This window comes from Pleurodeles waltl, chromosome 9, assembly GCF_031143425.1.
Source record: "Pleurodeles waltl isolate 20211129_DDA chromosome 9, aPleWal1.hap1.20221129, whole genome shotgun sequence".
NCBI lineage: Eukaryota > Metazoa > Chordata > Amphibia > Caudata > Salamandridae > Pleurodeles > Pleurodeles waltl.
In genome coordinates, this window is record NC_090448.1 from 169,339,743 (window position 1) to 169,357,426 (window position 17,684).

General features: G+C 44.2%; 1 protein-coding gene across 1 annotated transcript in view; it reads left to right on the forward strand.

Moving 5' to 3' along the window:
- Positions 1–17,684, forward strand: part of PSMD6 (proteasome 26S subunit, non-ATPase 6) — a 71,476-nt gene that overhangs the window by 44,952 nt on the left and 8,840 nt on the right. The window contains exon 6 of the mRNA XM_069206512.1: positions 14,023–14,191. Coding sequence (XP_069062613.1) covers positions 14,023–14,191 — 169 coding nt within the window. The remainder of the gene's footprint in view (positions 1–14,022; positions 14,192–17,684) is intronic.

Genomic DNA, 17,684 nt, shown 5'->3' on the forward strand with positions numbered 1-17,684 from the left:
GTGGGAAATGTGAGGAGAAAGTACGGTTATTTAAACTGCAGTTTACTTTAAAATTCCCCACTTCCTCCTTTGTATGAAAGATTATAGAGGTTAGTGGTTGAGGGACAGAAGTATGTCCGTAAAAATGAATTGTGTTTTAAAAGGAAAGTGCCACTTACATGACGAACAGTGAGCACTAATTGTTTAATAGGGTTTTCCTAGGGAACATGTCAACTTAGTGTAGTAAGGTCACTGTTTTGGAAGGAAAATATAAAAGCCTAAAATAAAAACTGGACTAAATTGTCTCCTTATGGACTGGTAATAAGGTGGATAAGACTTCCATTGCTTTTGTTTATCCGTTCTCCAGACTAAATTATTAAAAACATTGTTAGCTCGGTATGTTAAGCAAGTCTCCTTTGTACAGCACATGAAAAGGAATGCTTTGAATCCACCAAATGCAGTATTTGCCATAATGGGGTGTTCGAGGAGCCCTCGGACAGTCACAAAAATATCTGCATATTAGGAAAACCTATGCATGTACTGAATATAAATGTTGTCACATTCACTTATGCAGAATCTGAAAGACCACACGAATATTATGTTAATTTGTGGTAGGCCATTCCAAGGGTAAATAAGCTTGAGAGTATATTACAGGCCTTGAGTGTATATACTACATTTTGGTGCACCAACACTAAAAGTCTACCAAATTGTTGTATACTGACTTGGTACACCAATTTGTGGTTTGCCCAAACCTTGTGTGCGAGTCCAACTTGACAGGCAATTTGCAAGTAAGAGCAGAATTATGCTTTATTGATGAATTAGAATTCACAACAGAAAAGGCTTAATTTATAAACGATTAAAAAAACTGACACACTGGTCTTGGCTCATCGTGTGGTTCTGCTTTTCATATTAATTGTCTGGCTTGCCAACTCTGGTCTTTGCTTCAGATTTATACTTTGTTTTGAACGGTGTCCAAATGTGTTCTGCTCTATTCAATTGATAATTTTTTTTCACATTTATAGTGTGCCATTTCATTGCAGTTAAAAACAGAAAGTACACAATGAGTTTTTACTTGCATAGATCACAAAATGGCCAAGGCTATTTTCCATGTCCACAAAGTGCATTTTAAGTATGACTATACCTTATTGCAGCTGTTCATGGAGGGAAATAATGGTTTTAGAATTTCCCAGTTGAAAACATCAGACTATCCATCCATATATGAAAGCCGTTACACTTGCAATTAAAACACACATGCATTTCCCTCCTGTGACCTTATTCCTTATCAAGACATCTGTAATAGAAATCGAGGGATTAATAGCAAGATGAAGCTTGATGGTTGTGGTTCCTAGCCTGTGTTCAGACAGCTGATCTATATACAGGAATAATTATGTTTTGCTAGGGAGTTTAGGTTGAGATAGATTACCTCCCCAAATCTTATATTACAGATTTATTAAGCTGACTCTTTCAATGCCTTTTTTTTCCAATCAAAGGAATTGCAGTGCTTTCATATGAATTTTGATATGCAGATCTTTTTTTTGTATTTTTACTTGCTTCAAAAGTGATCTAGCCTAATTTCTTACACTTACTTGTGCCTCTTTTCAACATATTTGGGAAATTGTATTATGCTCATAACAAGATGAGTGTAAATACTTTATCATATGCAGACATGCAGTGTTAGTCCAAGAGGTTCGATCTGACTCACTTCTAACCACCTGCACCATCATATTAAAAGCAAGACTTAGAATACGTTTCAGACTCTGCCTCTCAAATGATTCCCAACAGACTCTCTAGGTTCACAGATCAACAAATTTGGCACTGTATAAGGAAAGATAGAATATTTTATTTTTAAGACCTGCTAAAGTAGTTTCTATTCAGATGCCTGCTATTTTCATAATTCAATCTAACTAAAGCACTAGAAGAAATCCTGATTTGGACAGCTAGCTGGTTTAAATTGCTCACACAGCCGGTAGTGCTTGGTTTGGTTTAAGCATTTGTAGGTCTGTTGTTCCCAACAAGCTCTCAACCAAAATGAACAAATTTTCTTCAAAGAAAAACAGAATTTTTGCTTTACCCATATGTAAATTTAGATAGTTGACAGTGCAATATTATTTTAGGGCAGTGCAAAAAAATTGGGTTATTACGAGAGAGGGGATAGGTACCCATCTGTAAGGAAATGCCTCCTTGGCATGGTTGCCCCCTGACTTTTTGCCTTTGCTGATGCTATGTTTACAATTGAAAGTGTGCTGAGGCCTGCTAACCAGGCCCCAGCACCAGTGTTCTTTCCCTAAACCTGTACTTTTGTATCCACAATTGGCAGACCCTGGCATCCAGATAAGTCCCTTGTAACTGGTACTTCTAGTACCAAGGGCCCTGATGCCAAGGAAGGTCTCTGAGGGCTGCAGCATGTCTTATGCCACCCTGGAGACCTCTCACTCAGCACAGACACACTGCTTGCCAGCTTGTGTGTGCTAGTGAGGACAAAACGAGTAAGTCGACATGGCACTCCCCTCAGGGTGCCATGCCAGCCTCTCACTGCCTATGCAGTATAGGTAAGACACCCCTCTAGCATGCCTTACAGCCCTAAGGCAGGGTGCACTATACCATAGGTGAGGGTACCAGTGCATGAGCATGGTACCCCTACAGTGTCTAAACAAAACCTTAGACATTGTAAGTGCAGGGTAGCCATAAGAGTATATGGTCTGGGAGTCTGTCAAACACGAACTCCACAGCACCATAATGGCTACACTGAAAACTGGGAAGTTTGGTATCAAACTTCTCAGCACAATAAATGCACACTGATGCCAGTGTACATTTTATTGTAAAATACACCACAGAGGGCACCTTAGAGGTGCCCCCTGAAACTTAACCGACTATCTGTGTAGGCTGACTAGTTTTAGCAGCCTGCCACAAACCGAGACATGTTGCTGGCCCCATGGGGAGAGTGCCTTTGTCACTCTGAGGCCAGTAACAAAGCCTGCACTGGGTGGAGATGCTAACACCTCTCCCAGGCAGGAATTGTCACACCTGGCGGTGAGCCTCAAAGGCTCACCTCCGTTGTGCCAACCCAGCAGGACACTCCAGCTAGTGGAGTTGCCCGCCCCCTCCGGCCAGGCCCCACTTTTGGCGGCAAGGCCGGAGAAAATAATGAGAATAACAAGGAGGAGTCACTGGCCAGTCAGGACAGCCCCTAAGGTGTCCTGAGCTGAGGTGACTCTAACTTTTAGAAATCCTCCATCTTGCAGATGGAGGATTCCCCCAATAGGGTTAGGATTGTGACCCCCTCCCCTTGGGAGGAGGCACAAAGAGGGTGTACCCACCCTCAGGGCTAGTAGCCATTGGCTACTAACCCCCCAGACCTAAACACGCCCTTAAATTTAGTATTTAAGGGCTACCCTGAACCCTAGAAAATTAGATTCCTGCAACTACAAGAAGAAGGACTGCCTAGCTGAAAACCCCTGCAGCGGAAGACCAGAAGACGACAACTGCCTTGGCTCCAGAAACTCACCGGCCTGTCTCCTGCCTTCCAAAGATCCTGCTCCAGCGACGCCTTCCAAAGGGACCAGCGACCTCGACATCCTCTGAGGACTGCCCCTGCTTCGAAAAGACAAGAAACTCCCGAGGACAGCGGACCTGCTCCAAGAAAAGCTGCAACTTTGTTTCCAGCAGCTTTAAAGAACCCTGCAAGCTCCCCGCAAGAAGCGTGAGACTTGCAACACTGCACCCGGCGACCCCGACTCGGCTGGTGGAGAACCGACACCTCAGGAGGGACCCCAGGACTACTCTGATACTGTGAGTACCAAAACCTGTCCCCCCTGAGCCCCCACAGCGCCGCCTGCAGAGGGAATCCCGAGGCTTCCCCTGACCGCGACTCTTTGAACCTAAAGTCCCGACGCCTGGGAGAGACCCTGCACCCGCAGCCCCCAGGACCTGAAGGACCGGACTTTCACTGGAGAAGTGACCCCCAGGAGTCCCCCTCCCTTGCCCAAGTGGAGGTTTCCCCGAGGAATCCCCCCCTTGCCTGCCTGCAGCGCTGAAGAGATCCCGAGATCTCTCATTGACTAACATTGCGAACCCGACGCCTGTTCCTACACTGCACCCGGCCGCCCCCGCGCTGCTGAGGGTGAAATTTCTGTGTGGACTTGTGTCCCCCCCGGTGCCCTACAAAACCCCCCTGGTCTGCCCTCCGAAGACGCGGGTACTTACCTGCAAGCAGACCGGAACCGGGGCACCCCCTTCTCTCCATTCTAGCCTATGTGTTTTGGGCACCACTTTGAACTCTGCACCTGACCGGCCCTGAGCTGCTGGTGTGGTGACTTTGGGGTTGCTCTGAACCCCCAACGGTGGGCTACCTTGGACCAAGAACTAAGCCCTGTAAGTGTCTTACTTACCTGGTTAACCTAACCAATACTTACCTCCCCTAGGAACTGTGAAAATTGCACTAAGTGTCCACTTTTAAAACAGCTATTTGTGAATAACTCGAAAAGTATACATGCAATTTTGATGATTTGAAGTTCCTAAAGTACTTACCTGCAATACCTTTCGAATGAGATATTACATGTAGGATTTGAACCTGTGGTTCTTAAAATAAACTAAGAAAATATATTTTTCTATATAAAAACCTATTGGCTGGATTTGTCTCTGAGTGTGTGTACCTCATTTATTGTCTATGTGTATGTACAACAAATGCTTAACACTACTCCTTGGATAAGCCTACTGCTCGACCACACTACCACAAAATAGAGCATTAGTATTATCTATTTTTACCACTATTTTACCTCTAAGGGGAACCCTTGGACTCTGTGCATGCTATTCCTTACTTTGAAATAGCACATACAGAGCCAACTTCCTACACCATCTCAGATAATAATGCAGCCCTTGTCAGTGTGAACCACAAAAGTCACTAATCCTGAGTTCAGCCCCCTTGCAGCTTTGGCAGACAGATTTTGGGACAATGTTTAAAGCATATATGCAGACTGAAACAGTAATAAAGTCAACATACAAAACAATAGAAATCCCACAGTGAATTAGAATAAGGGAAACTGGCGGGGAGGAGGGGAGTGTGTGTGTGTGTGTGTGTAACTGGCAGGGAGGAAGGGAGTGTGTGTGTGTTTGTGTGTGTGTTAAAGTTGTATATACAAAGAACCAAGAACAAAAAATTGGCAATGCTAGTCAATGGTCACTTTTGAACATGACCTAAGGCTAATTTGACACCGACTGCGAAGGAGCGTAGTTTAGATTCACTAACCAGGTTCGCCCTGGTCAAAGATTTTTCCTTCTCACTTAATCATTTGAAGTCCCAATCAACCACAGGGGTAAACTTCTAAAGCCACTAGGAACTCGGGGGATGAAATTAAAGACTCACTGTGTGACAGGCAGAGACAACAGGAGAGTCACGTCCAGGTCCAGTTGCCATTACTTAGCTGGCCAGTTGCAGGAAAAAGCATCTTGTAGCCTTGGTAGGAAATCAGCCTAATGGTTCTTTAAAGTCCACTTCTTTGTTTTAAGTTCAAAATGGGGAGCAGGTCCAGCCTTTAAGGCTCTTCAAAGGTCTTGGAGATCATTTTCATTCCTCTTCTGATCTCTCCACAGGCCTAGGAGTGTTCTGAAGTGGATGCCCACAAATGCCAATTTTACAGCTGGCATGAGCTGGTGGGTGGCAAGGCCCCATAGGTATGCCCTAACCAATGGAGCAAAGATTCCTGGGGCTGACCATACCCACTTTGGGCATATTTAAAATGGTTCAAGTATTCTGCCACACTAAACTTGGGTTCTTTTGTACCCCCAACAAACTCTGAGGTAGAAGCCTGGTAGAACAAAGCTAAGCTTTCACCAACCAGACACATTGTTTTGACATTCTGTTTCCCTTCTCTGAAGTGCACTCCAGATGTTTTATAGAAACCCAGCCAAACTGTCAAACAGGTTTTTGCACTAATGCCAAAAGAGGGCCAATTTAATTGGAGCCTGTCTGGCTGGGAGACAAAAGAAGGAACTTGGACAAATCTCAGCTTAGCATTGCCTATGACTGGGAAGATCTCTTTGAAATGTGCCCCAAGTATAATGAAAATCTCGAGCAGTCATGTCAGCCAGATCTTGGATATTGACGTATTTCAGCAGGATTTTACATGAGGGGGCGGGGGTGGCAAAAGAAAGGTGCAGGTCTAGGTGTTAGCTGCAACTGCTTTTGACAGGGTAGATCTCTTAAAAATGAATCAAGTCCTTATACTTGTACCCAGTCCACAAGCCATCCTCTCAAGGGCACAACAGGCCAATCCCCTCTGCACCCACTGACTTTTTCCCTGGTCAGGCAGCAAGTTCACACGTCATTCACTCCTTTTGAAATGATAATTACTAGCTGGCAGAAGAGGGAGAGCAGAATGCAGATTTGGCTTCCAAGGACTTCAGGCAGGGCAAAGGTAACTTTCTAAAAGTAATCTTTCTAAAATATGTATTATAAATCCGACTTCACCAGTTAATTGTGCTTGTAATAAATATTTCAAAAAGCCCAAAAAATGAAATTCATAGCTGTTTAGTTGACTGAGATATCATTCATTAACTCCTTCGCTGCTAAGTCTTTTTTTGGCTATTTAGGGTAGTTTGCACTTAGGGCCCCATAATTTTTTGTCGTATAAGCTATCCACAACAAATGTGCGTCCTTTTTTTTTTTTTCCGACATCCTGGGTATTCTAAAGGTACCCAGAGTTTGTGGGTTCCCTTGACTGGGACTGAGAAATTAGCCAAGATATAGCTAAAATTTGGTTTTTTGGGGAAAATTGGGGAAAAGGTGCTGCAGAAGAAAGCATCTGTTTTTACCTTGCAAATGACACCAACAAGGGGTTGGTTGTGCTAAAATCACCATTTTCCAGCTTTCGGGAAGAGGCAGACTAGAATCAGTCTTGGCATTTTATTAAAACATACACAATTTTTCAGATTTTTTTGTGCTTTCAACTTCCTTCCAGTTAGTGATAGTAATGGGTGGATCCCAGAAAACTATACATTTTATAAAGTAGATAAGATTCTGAAATCAGCAACGGATCATTTGTGTAGATCCTTCAAGGTTTTGCTATAGAAAATAACAGTTGAAATAAATATTGTAATTGAGTTGATAAAAACAGCCATTTCGGTCTAAGTTTTCATCTGTAACTTTTTCCAGCTGTGGATTTTGGGCTCTAGCTCAGTCGGCACTTAGGGGAACCTAGCAAACCTGTCTGTTTTTAAAAACTAGATACCTAGGGGAATCCAGGATGGGGCTCTCATCAGGTTCTGTCACCCAGAATCCTTTGCAAACCTAAACATTTGGCTAAAATACACATATTCCTCACATTTCAGTGATGTAAAGTTCTGGAATCTGAGGGGAGCCACAAACCTCCTTCAACCCAGCATTACCCCAAGTCTCCTGATAAAAATGGTACCTCACTTACGTGGGTAGACCTGGTGCCTGCGATAAGAGATGCCCCAAAAAGCAACGGGGACACGTCACATGCCCAAAGCAGAGTTGGCCTAAAACGTATTAAAAAATGCGCTTATCAACTTGCTGTGATATCCCTTCAATCTCTAGGCATTTTTGGCCCTTCCCTGTCAGAGGCACTTGGTCCACCCACACAAGTGAGGTGTCGTTTTACTCTGAAGACTGAGGGGAACACTGAGTGGTAGGAAATGTGTGCAGGCATGGTAATTCCACACAAAAATGTGAGGAAAATGTTTGTTTTTTTTTGTATTTTTTTGTTAGCTAAATATAGAGGTTTGCTGAGGATTCTGGGTAATAAAACTTCGGCGGATCCGTGCAAGCCACGCATCCCTGGACTCACCCCCCCCCCCCCCCCCCCCCCCCCCCCACCCCTGGTGTCTGGTTTTCAAGAGGGGCTGGGTTTGGTAGGTTTTCCTAGATGTCTGTCGAGTCTGGGACCACAAATGCAGGTGCCCCCCCTTACCCCATCCCTTGCAAAACCAGGTCGTTTTTTGACAGATCATTTTGATGTCTCCACAATAGGTTTTGGGCTCTTCCCTGTCACGGGCACTTGGCCCACCCAAACAAGTGAGGTAGCATTTTTATTGGACGACCTGGAGGAAAGCTGGGTGGTTAGAAATTTGTGGTTTCTTTCTAATTCTAGAAGAATATGGCACAGTAATGCAAGGAGAATGTGTGACTTTAGTCACATTTGGAGGTTTGCGATAAGAAAACTTGTTAGGATCCAAGATAGACACAAAACCCTGTATACCCTGGGGTTTTTAGTTTAAGAAAATATCTACAATTGTAGATTTTCCCTAGAGACAATGTACACCTCAGCAGAAAAGGCTGCCCATCCATCTGTTCCTCAAGTACACACACATACTGGTTAGATTTGGCAGGAGGGGTGAGTAAAGGTTCAGAGCGTAAAAATTATTTAACAAGAGATTTCACAAAAATGAAATGCACTGTTAATAATTAAAAGGTTAAAAACTTGAGCCAGTGACTCACAGCTTGTGAGCTGTAAAAGCGCTGCAAGGCAACCTCTTTACAGGCCATTCACACATCTTTCATACGTGACACATGCAAAACCATTCACACCGCCAGCCATGGGCCCAGCACATTACAACACTCACATCAGCAGGCCGCGCCAGTCAAGGGTCCATCACTTTCATACACCCACATGACTGACACATCAATCACATGACTGGCAGTTGATGGAGTGTGTGCAGTGGCGTTTGGCTAGGTGTGTGTGTGTGTGTGTGTGTGTGTGTGTGTGTGTGTGTGTGTGTGTGTGTGTGTGTGTGTGTGTGTGTGTGTGTGTGTGTGTGTGTGTGTGTGTGTGTGTGTGTGTGTGTGTGTGTGTGTGTGTGTGTGTGGCCAGCAGCAAGTCACTACTCGCACAACACCAGCCAAGTGCAAGTCCACACACACTGGTGTGTGTGTGTGTGTGGCCAGCAGCAAGTCACTACTCGCACAACACCAGCCAAGTGCAAGTCCACACACACTGCTAGCTAAGCACCAGTCCACGCACTTCCATCAAATTTTTTAATACAAAAAGGAAAGCACAAAACTATAACTACAAACACAACAGCTCTAACTAAATATATCACACTAATGCCAACTGTGAAATCTGAACAAAAAATATTAAATGATACAGACCAGTCAGTTTACTTTTAAACTCACAGTTTTAACCAAAAACTTTGTTTCATGTGGTACAATTTAAAACATAGGGGCACACCTAGCTCAGGCTTACAAGGTCAATCGGGGCAGTGCATATGACTGTTCTTCCGGATACCTCTTTGGGTACAGACTCTACATTTTTTAGCGGGAACATTTATTTTTTGACCATTGGAGGAATGTAATCGCAAAGTGGCGATCTTTCAATCTAGCCACGTCCTCCACCACTGCTTCTGTAAGAACTCTTGTCTGTTTCACTACAAAAGGCTGCTATCACAGACTCCTGAAACTTAACAAATGTCATCTTTGACTCTGGAGAACAATCCCTGAAAACAACAAAAGCATTGAAGGTTGCTAAATGGAACAGATGAATAGCCAACTTCTTATACCAAACGTACGCCTTACAAACCGCAGTATAAGGTTCCAATCTATGATCTACTCTGTTTACAACACTAATGTGCTTATTGTAGTCTTAAATGCACACAGGTTTGCACACTTCGGCAACCTGTCCGAACGGTCACAAGTGAAGTACTTTCATCATGGATGGTAGTCAGCATGGTGACACCTCTCCTGTCAGAACATTTCACAGCTAGAAGTTCATCACTACGCAAGGCCCCTCTCAAGGTTTTTTTTTTTTGTTGTAAACAAACAAGCTCTTTTGGGTAACCTTTACCATTAGAGCATATTGTGCTACAAACAACGGCGTCCATTGTGAACAATTCCCTATCAGTGTAAAAGGTATCTAAGTATAAATGTGACCTTTGTTAAAAAGTCCTCTACCAGGTTCCTACACAATTTTCTCAGTAACTAGTTAGTGGACAAACTACCGGGGGGGTCAATACTGGAATCTCTACTGGTGTACGCCCTGCAATTATGGACCTACCCAGTACTACTCTCAGACAGCATATACATTTTAATTCCATAACATACCCTCTTGCTAGCAATGTACTGCCTAAAAATCAATCAGCCCTTGAACAGGACCAAAGACTCATCCACAGCTATTTCTTTTCCTGGAACATAGATCTCTGAAACTCTATCTACAAAGTGATGAAGGACATGCCAAACCTTAAAAAGATGGTCACAATCACGGTGATCTTGAGGCAACGCTACAGCATTATAAACAAAATGCAGCATCCGAAGAATAAGAAAATACCGATTACAACTCATGGTTGCAGGAAATATAGCCGTTGCCATCAAGGGACCAGTATACCAATATGAAGGCCCATCAAAAAAGTTAGACCCAAGAACCTCTTCCACTCATCCAGATTTGTCCACCAGGTAGCTCTAGAGTGGGGGTGAAGTCTGGCACTGTTGTCCCTCAAATACTGTTCAACATACAAATTAGTCTGCTCAACAGTTTTGCACAAAAAATATTGTCCATAAATAACTGAAAGAAATTTATAGGCAAAAAGTTTTCAGTATTCACTCTACACCCTGCGACACCAGTACAGGCAGGCAACACCAGCTGCACCATGTTTAGGGCATCCCATGGTTCAGTTCTTCAAAGGGCAGTCCAGAAGCCTCTTTCTGCACTATCGGCTTATCAGTGTCCTCAAAAACAGGTACTTCATCCGCATTGAGAGTGGCTTCATCATCAGATGATTTGTCTCGGACAGAAATTTGCTGTCAGAATCTTGCGCTGCTTCCTCTGTCTCAGATGCAGTCAGTCTCATAATCCTGGTCAGAGGAAGATTCATAAAGCATACCAACAACCTGCTGAGCGATAATCCTGTGGCTAGCCATGATCCTTACTAATCAAAAATAACTTGACAAGTCAACAACAACCAAAATTGTGTAAAATAAGGAATAAACAAAATGTGGCTTTATCACAAAGACCTATATAGTCAAAATGAGAGCACTCAGTTGCCAGAGACAGCAAGACTCACCCGCACCTACTCTGCACAGACACAGCAAGCACCAATGATATCCCACTAAAAAGGAAACAAAATAAAATTACACATAAGACAACACAGTTCACCTCGTGCATAAATCTGAGGAGAGTTTCACACAGAATAAAACATCAGTTAAATATGCTGCTATTTACATAAAAACTCATTAATGCATGGCAGCAATAGTCATTTGGGGTAAACAGTACAAAAAACGTTTTCTTACCAGACACATGCAACTATGCAAACTGCAGTTCTACCACTTCCAAAACCTCAATCAGGACCAACAGCAAAGGAATGAATAGCTTTGAACTAGAACAAAAAAGAGAAATATAACATTATGATCACAAATGCAAATACTGCGCCAGTCCACAAACACCAGACCACCAAACATTTAGAAACTTTCCCTGGTGTCTACTGGCTTTCTGCACCCCTTTGGCTGATCTGCACCCAAAGGGGGGACGGTAGCAGAAAAGGCTGAAAGTAATTCCCCCCCCAAACGGGGATCGATCCCTGTCCAAGGGTCTGCTTCCCAAACAAAACATATACTTTCAATAAAAAATCCCTGGTGCCTAGTAGTTTCTGTCGCCCTTTGGGGGCAGATGGGCCTCACACAAACAGGCCGATCTGCTCCCAAGGGGGGGCAGAAACAGCCAAAGGTAATTCCCCGCTCCCCCCCCCTCCCCACCCACAAAGGAGAGCGACCCTTGCCTAATGGTCAGCCTCCCCCAAAGCAAAACATACATTTTCAGTAAAAAAAAACAAAAAAACTGGTGTCTAGTGGTTTCTGCCCACCTTGGGGTCAGATGGGCCTCACGCAAACAAGCTGATCTGCCCCCAAGCAAGGCAGAAACGGCCAAAAGTAATGGCCCCCAAAGGAGAGCGACCCTTGCTTAAGGGGCCACCCCACAAATAAGCAAAAATAATGGCCATAAAAGAAATACCTTGTTTCTGCCCCCCCCCCCCCCCCTTGGGGACAGATCGGCAAATAAAATGGTCAATCTGCCCCCAATAGGGTCAGAAACGGCCAACATACATTTTCCCCAAAGGAGAGTGACCCTTCCCCAAGGGTCCATCTCCCAAACAAACTAAAATGATGGCCATAATAAAATATCCCTGTTGTATAGTGGTTTCTGCCCCCTTGGGGGCAGATCGATGAAAAAGAATGGCTAATCTGCCCCCAAGGGGGGCAGAAACGACCAACATGCCTGCTCCCCAAAGGGGAGCGACCCATCCCCAAGGGTTCGCTCCCCAACAGTGTCAATAAACAAAAAAAACCTCCCTGGTGTCTAGTGGGCATTCCTGCTGCACGATCGCTTTGTGCTCGTGCAGCAGGAATGCTCAAAGAAACAACATAGGAAAGGAAAACCCTCCCCCACCCCCCTAGCTAGCGCTTACCCTATGGATGGGTGCCTGGATGTAATGGTTACATCCTCGGCACAGGAGCACCGCAGCCGAGGACATAACCATCATATCCAAGGCACCCAAGGGGTTAAATATATATTGTATCCTAATGCTTTGCTATGGAACACCAGCCCTACTATAGTGAAAATAGCTTTTAGGGCTTTTTCACTGTAAGGACATGCATCGCATGAAACGTTTACATGCCCTACTTTTAAATACCATGCACCCTGTGCCTAATGGGCAATGATGCCTACTTCGGGATGACTTATTAATATGTAAAAAGAAGGTTTAAGCCTGTCAAAAGGGGGTATTTTGATAGGTCAAATTTGTAATTTTAAAACTGCATAGCCAGGCTACTTTGGTAGGTCCAGATACAGTGCTGCTGGAGTGTATGGCACAATGAGTGCTGCAGTCCATTGGTAACATTTACTTCACCGGCCCTGGGTACACTTACTACAATATACTAGAGGATTATGAGTAAATTAAATGTGCCAATCAGGTGTTAACCAATTTTACCACATTAAAAAGAGGAGCACAAGCACTGTACCACTGATTAGCAGGGGCAAATTGCACAAAGTTATGCCAGAAAAAATAGGGTCCAGCAGAAAGGTAAACAACTCTGGGATGAACCTGCAGAAAGGGCATATTTCCAACAGACACCCTCTTCTTATAACAGTTATATAAACTTTAAAGAAATGTCTAAAGGCCTACCGCAATTTCTTAGCTGACAACCAACCTGCTTGGTGTCAATTCGGACAAATTTTCCAGGGTATTAATTTTTACCAACTGGGTGAATGATGTTCCTCTCTACTCAATCAGCTGTCAGATTTGCTTAAAACAAACGGGATTATCAATGTTGCAAGAATATTTTGTATATTTACCACCTTAGGAACCTTTGCTAGTATCATATTTCAACGTTACATTATTCATTAACCCTGTTTGTTGGCCATTCAGGACAGTAACTACTATGCTGTGATTCCCTGGTTTTCTTCAAGTTGCATTCCTCCAAATAAGCGACTTTCACCAAGGTGACCTTATGGTATTCCACTTGTCTTCAATTTGCAACAATGTCTACAAGATAGCTGTGACTGTGTCTTCTGTTTATTGCTGGCTTTCCCTGAACATAGTGTTGGGCAGGGTCGGATTGGATTGTAGGGTAATTAGGCAGTGCCTGAAGGGCTGGTCTTACTGATAAGTGAATGGCCCTTTTATGTCTGATTGTGGGCCTGCTTTATGATCTGGTGGGATGGTTTTTACTGTGGTTTTTCTGATATTACCGCAAACTGTCTGCAGCAAGCTGAAATTCATGGAGTCTCCCATATCCAGCTAAACACCTTTACATCGTATTGTCTTTGCCAGTTCGAAGCTGTCCCAGCTAATTCACTAATGGGCCCACTTCTATTTTGGTATGCAGGATATTTCTTGTCCCAGTCCAGCTCTGTTGTTGGAGAGCTATAGTAGCAAAGATTTCCTCAGGATTGCTAACTCGAACAACCCAAGGGCCATAATGTTCATCAGTGGAACGTTTTCACAATAGGAATTAGTCTAATCCATTACATTTGATGCTTCTATTATGTTTGCTAAATAGCTAATTGAAGCCAACGTATGTTTCTGTTTTTATAATTTCAGCTATTGTTGAACAAGAAATGAAGAAGGATTGGTTATTTGCACCTCACTATCGCTATTATGTAAGAGAAATGAGAATTGAAGCATACAGCCAGCTTTTAGAATCTTACAGGTCACTGACACTTGGCTACATGGCGGAAGCATTTGGCGTTGGGGTGGAATTCATAGATCAGTAAGTTTATATTTATATATTGACTGTTCTAGTGCACTGAGTGTACCTGTTCTTCACCCATATTGTAGGTAGTACTATCTTCTAGTTTCATTACTTTCTTATTCTCTTGCACCTGTTTTCTAACTTCTCTGAACAGAGTCAGCAGGACTGCTCACTTCTTGGCCACAAATTCACTTTTGCTGTCTGTACTGGACTTAACTTTTTGTCTGAGTAGATCTAACAGTGGCGGCCCGTCCTTTAGGGCGGAGGGGCCACACCCCCCCACCCCCACCTTTTGCCCCTCATGAAGAGTGTCTGTCAGGCTGAACAAAGGCCAGCCTGACAGACACTCTTCATTTTCAGCTCAGACAGCCAGGAGTGAGCCATGCGCGATTTGCGCAGACTCCTGGCTGCCTGAGCTGAACTTTGCTGGGCTGAGGAGGTCACAGCTCCTATGGGCGTGACCTCCTTAGCTCAGCAAAGGTGCCTCGAGGCCCTCCCCTGGGTGACGAGGATAGCGTCACCCATTGACACTCATCCTGGGCGCTTCAGGTTTAAGCCCTAAAGCGCCCAGGGCGAGTGTCAATCAGTGACACTTCGTCACAGAGTGGGGTGGGGTCAGCAGTCTCACTGACCCCATCCCACTCTGTGACGAGGCTGGGACTGCTGCCTTCCCTCATTGGCTGACCTAAGGGCAGCCAATGAGGGAAGGCAGCAGTCCCAACCCTCCTGGGACCTGGAGGCTGAAGGTAAGTGTGTGTGTGTGTGTGTGTGTGATGTTTTAAACTGAATGTTTTGGTGCGCACGTGCATGTTTGAGTGTTGTTAATGGATGAGTGTGTGTGATGTGCGTGTTTGTGTGTGTGCTTCCCGCCGCCCCCCTCCCTCCTAAAGCTGCCGGCCGCCACTGAGATCTAAATAACTTGTTTGAGATAGGACTGTAATTTAGCCTTTTTGGTAGTACTTTGTTGCAGAATGTGATACTCTGCAAGTTAAAGTATACTAGAAACTGGAGGACTCCTACTTATTCCTTGTTTTACAATTAAGGAATGCCTTTACTTAACTTGCTACCAGAGTAGAGTGTCTTACACCATGAGATCTTCCCTTTCAAAGTGTGTAATACTCCTTGTTAATTTCTTTTTGAAAAATGCCACATCTACGATTTCAGTTCTTTTGCCATTTGTATTTTTCTGGGGCTATAGCTTAGCAAGTGTCCAGGTGATTTATTTCTATTAAAATCTGACTTGTCTTCCTTAAGGTTTTTGTGCACATCCTGTGCAGTGTGCACTATCAGACTCTTTCCATGGGTTTGTGGCTTGTTGTATGGGGGAGAATATTGTGTAAGAGCAAGACTGCAAAACTGTAACCATGTAAAACTTGCATGAAAGATAATACAGTCTATGTTTTAACTTCAATATGGGCCATATAAACCATTGCTTTGTGGAGTTGATTTTAGATGAGTGCTCTCTTCCTAATTACCTTGTGCACAGTACTAAAAGTAAAAAGTTGTGGCAAATGGTTTGCGAAATCATTCAGTTCATAATCCTAAGCAGTATCCTTTGAATATGGAATAATACCTTACCTGGACTATACTAGGGTTCCTCCAAAAAGAGACTGGTACGTCCAAAACCAGCTGCCAGATTAGTTGGAGGACTAGAATGTGGACTTCATTTCTCCCTAATCAACAGTTACTGTTAACCATTAGCACCACGCTACTCCCATATACTTAATGCAGCACCATTCCAGTGATCCACTGTCCAGCAGCCTCTTCTTTTTCATGATCCTGACCTTCACGTGTGCTCCTGTAGGCAAGCGCAGAAGCAAAACGATCCAGTCCAGGTGTTCTCAGAGGAGGAATTCTTCTGTCATTGTGGAAGATGCTGCAGCACCTTTTCATAGAAGAAATATTCATATTTGACCACAAAGACATGCCTGCAGGAGCCTACTGTAGGAAGTTGGCTCTGTATATACTATCTCAAAGTAAGAGATAGTGTGCACAGAGTCCAAGGGTTCCCCTTAGAGGTTGATAGTGGCAATAATAGATAATACTAATGCTCTATCTGTGGTAGTATGGTCGAGCAGTAGGCTTATCAGAGGGTAGTGTTAAGCATTTGTTGTACACACACAGACAATAAATGGGAACACACACTCAGACTTAACTCCAGGCCAATAGGTTTTTATATAGAAAAATATTATTTTCTTAATTTATTTTAGAACCACAAGATTTATAATTCAAGTAAATACATAAATTGTAAGGTATTTGGCATAGGTAAGTATGGAACTTTGAATTAAAACAGTAATGTACACAGTTTTGTCAAAAATGGCAATAAGCTATTTCAAAAGTGGTGTAGGAAGTTGGCTCTGTATGCACTATTTCAAAGTAAGGAATAGTATGCACAGAGTCCAAGGGTTCCCCTTAGAGGTAAGATAGTGGCAAAAAGAGATAATACTAATGCTCTATTTTGTGGTAGTGTGGTCGAGCAGTAGGCTTATCAAAGGAGTAGTGTTAAGCATTTGTTGTACATACACACAGGCAATAAATGAGGAACACACACTCCGAGACAATTCCAGCCAATAGGTTTTTGTATAGAAAAATATATTTCCTTAGTTTATTTTAAGAACCACAGGTTCAAATTCTACATGTAATATCTCATTTGAAAGGTATTGCAGGTAAGTACTTTAGGAACTTTGAATAATTACAGTAGCATATATACTTTTTACATAAAACCCATTTAGCTGTTTTAAAAGTGGACACTTAGTGCAATTTTCACAGTTCCTGGGGGAGGTAAAGTATTGTTAGGTTTTGCAGGTAAGTACACCACCTACGGGGTTAAGATTGGGGTCCAAGGTAGCCCACCGTTGGGGGTTCAGAGCAACCCCAAAGTCACCACACCAGCAGCTCAGGGCCGGTCAGGTGCAGAGTTTAAAGTGGTGCCCAAAATGCATAGGCTTCAATGGAGAGAAGGGGGTGCCCCGGTTCCGGTCTGCCAGCAGGTAAGTACCCGCGTCTTCGGAGGGCAGACCAGGGGGGTTTTGTAGGGCACCGGGGGGACACAAGTCCACACAAAAAGTACACCCTCCGCATCGCGGGGGTGGCCGGGTGCAGTGTGCAAACAAGTGTCCGGTTTCCAATGGGAGCAATGGGAGACCAAGGGGTCTCTTCAGCGGTGCAGGCAGGCAAGGGGGGGGGCTCCTCGGGGTAGCCACCACCTGGGCAGGGGAGAGGGCCTCCTGGGGGTCACTCCTGCACTGGAGTTCCGATCCTTCAGGTGCTGGGGGCTGCAGGTGCAGGGTCTTTTCCAGCCGTCGGGATTTTAGAGTCAGGCAGTCGTGGTCAGGGGGAGCCTCGGGATTCCCTCTGCAGGCGTCGCTGTGGGGGCTCAGGGGGGGACAACTTTGGTTACTCACGGTCTCGGAGTCGCCGGAGGGTCCTCCCTGAGGTGTTGGTTCCCCACCAGTCGATTCGGGGTCGCCGGGTGCAGTGTTGCAAGTCTCACGCGTCTTGCGGGGATTGC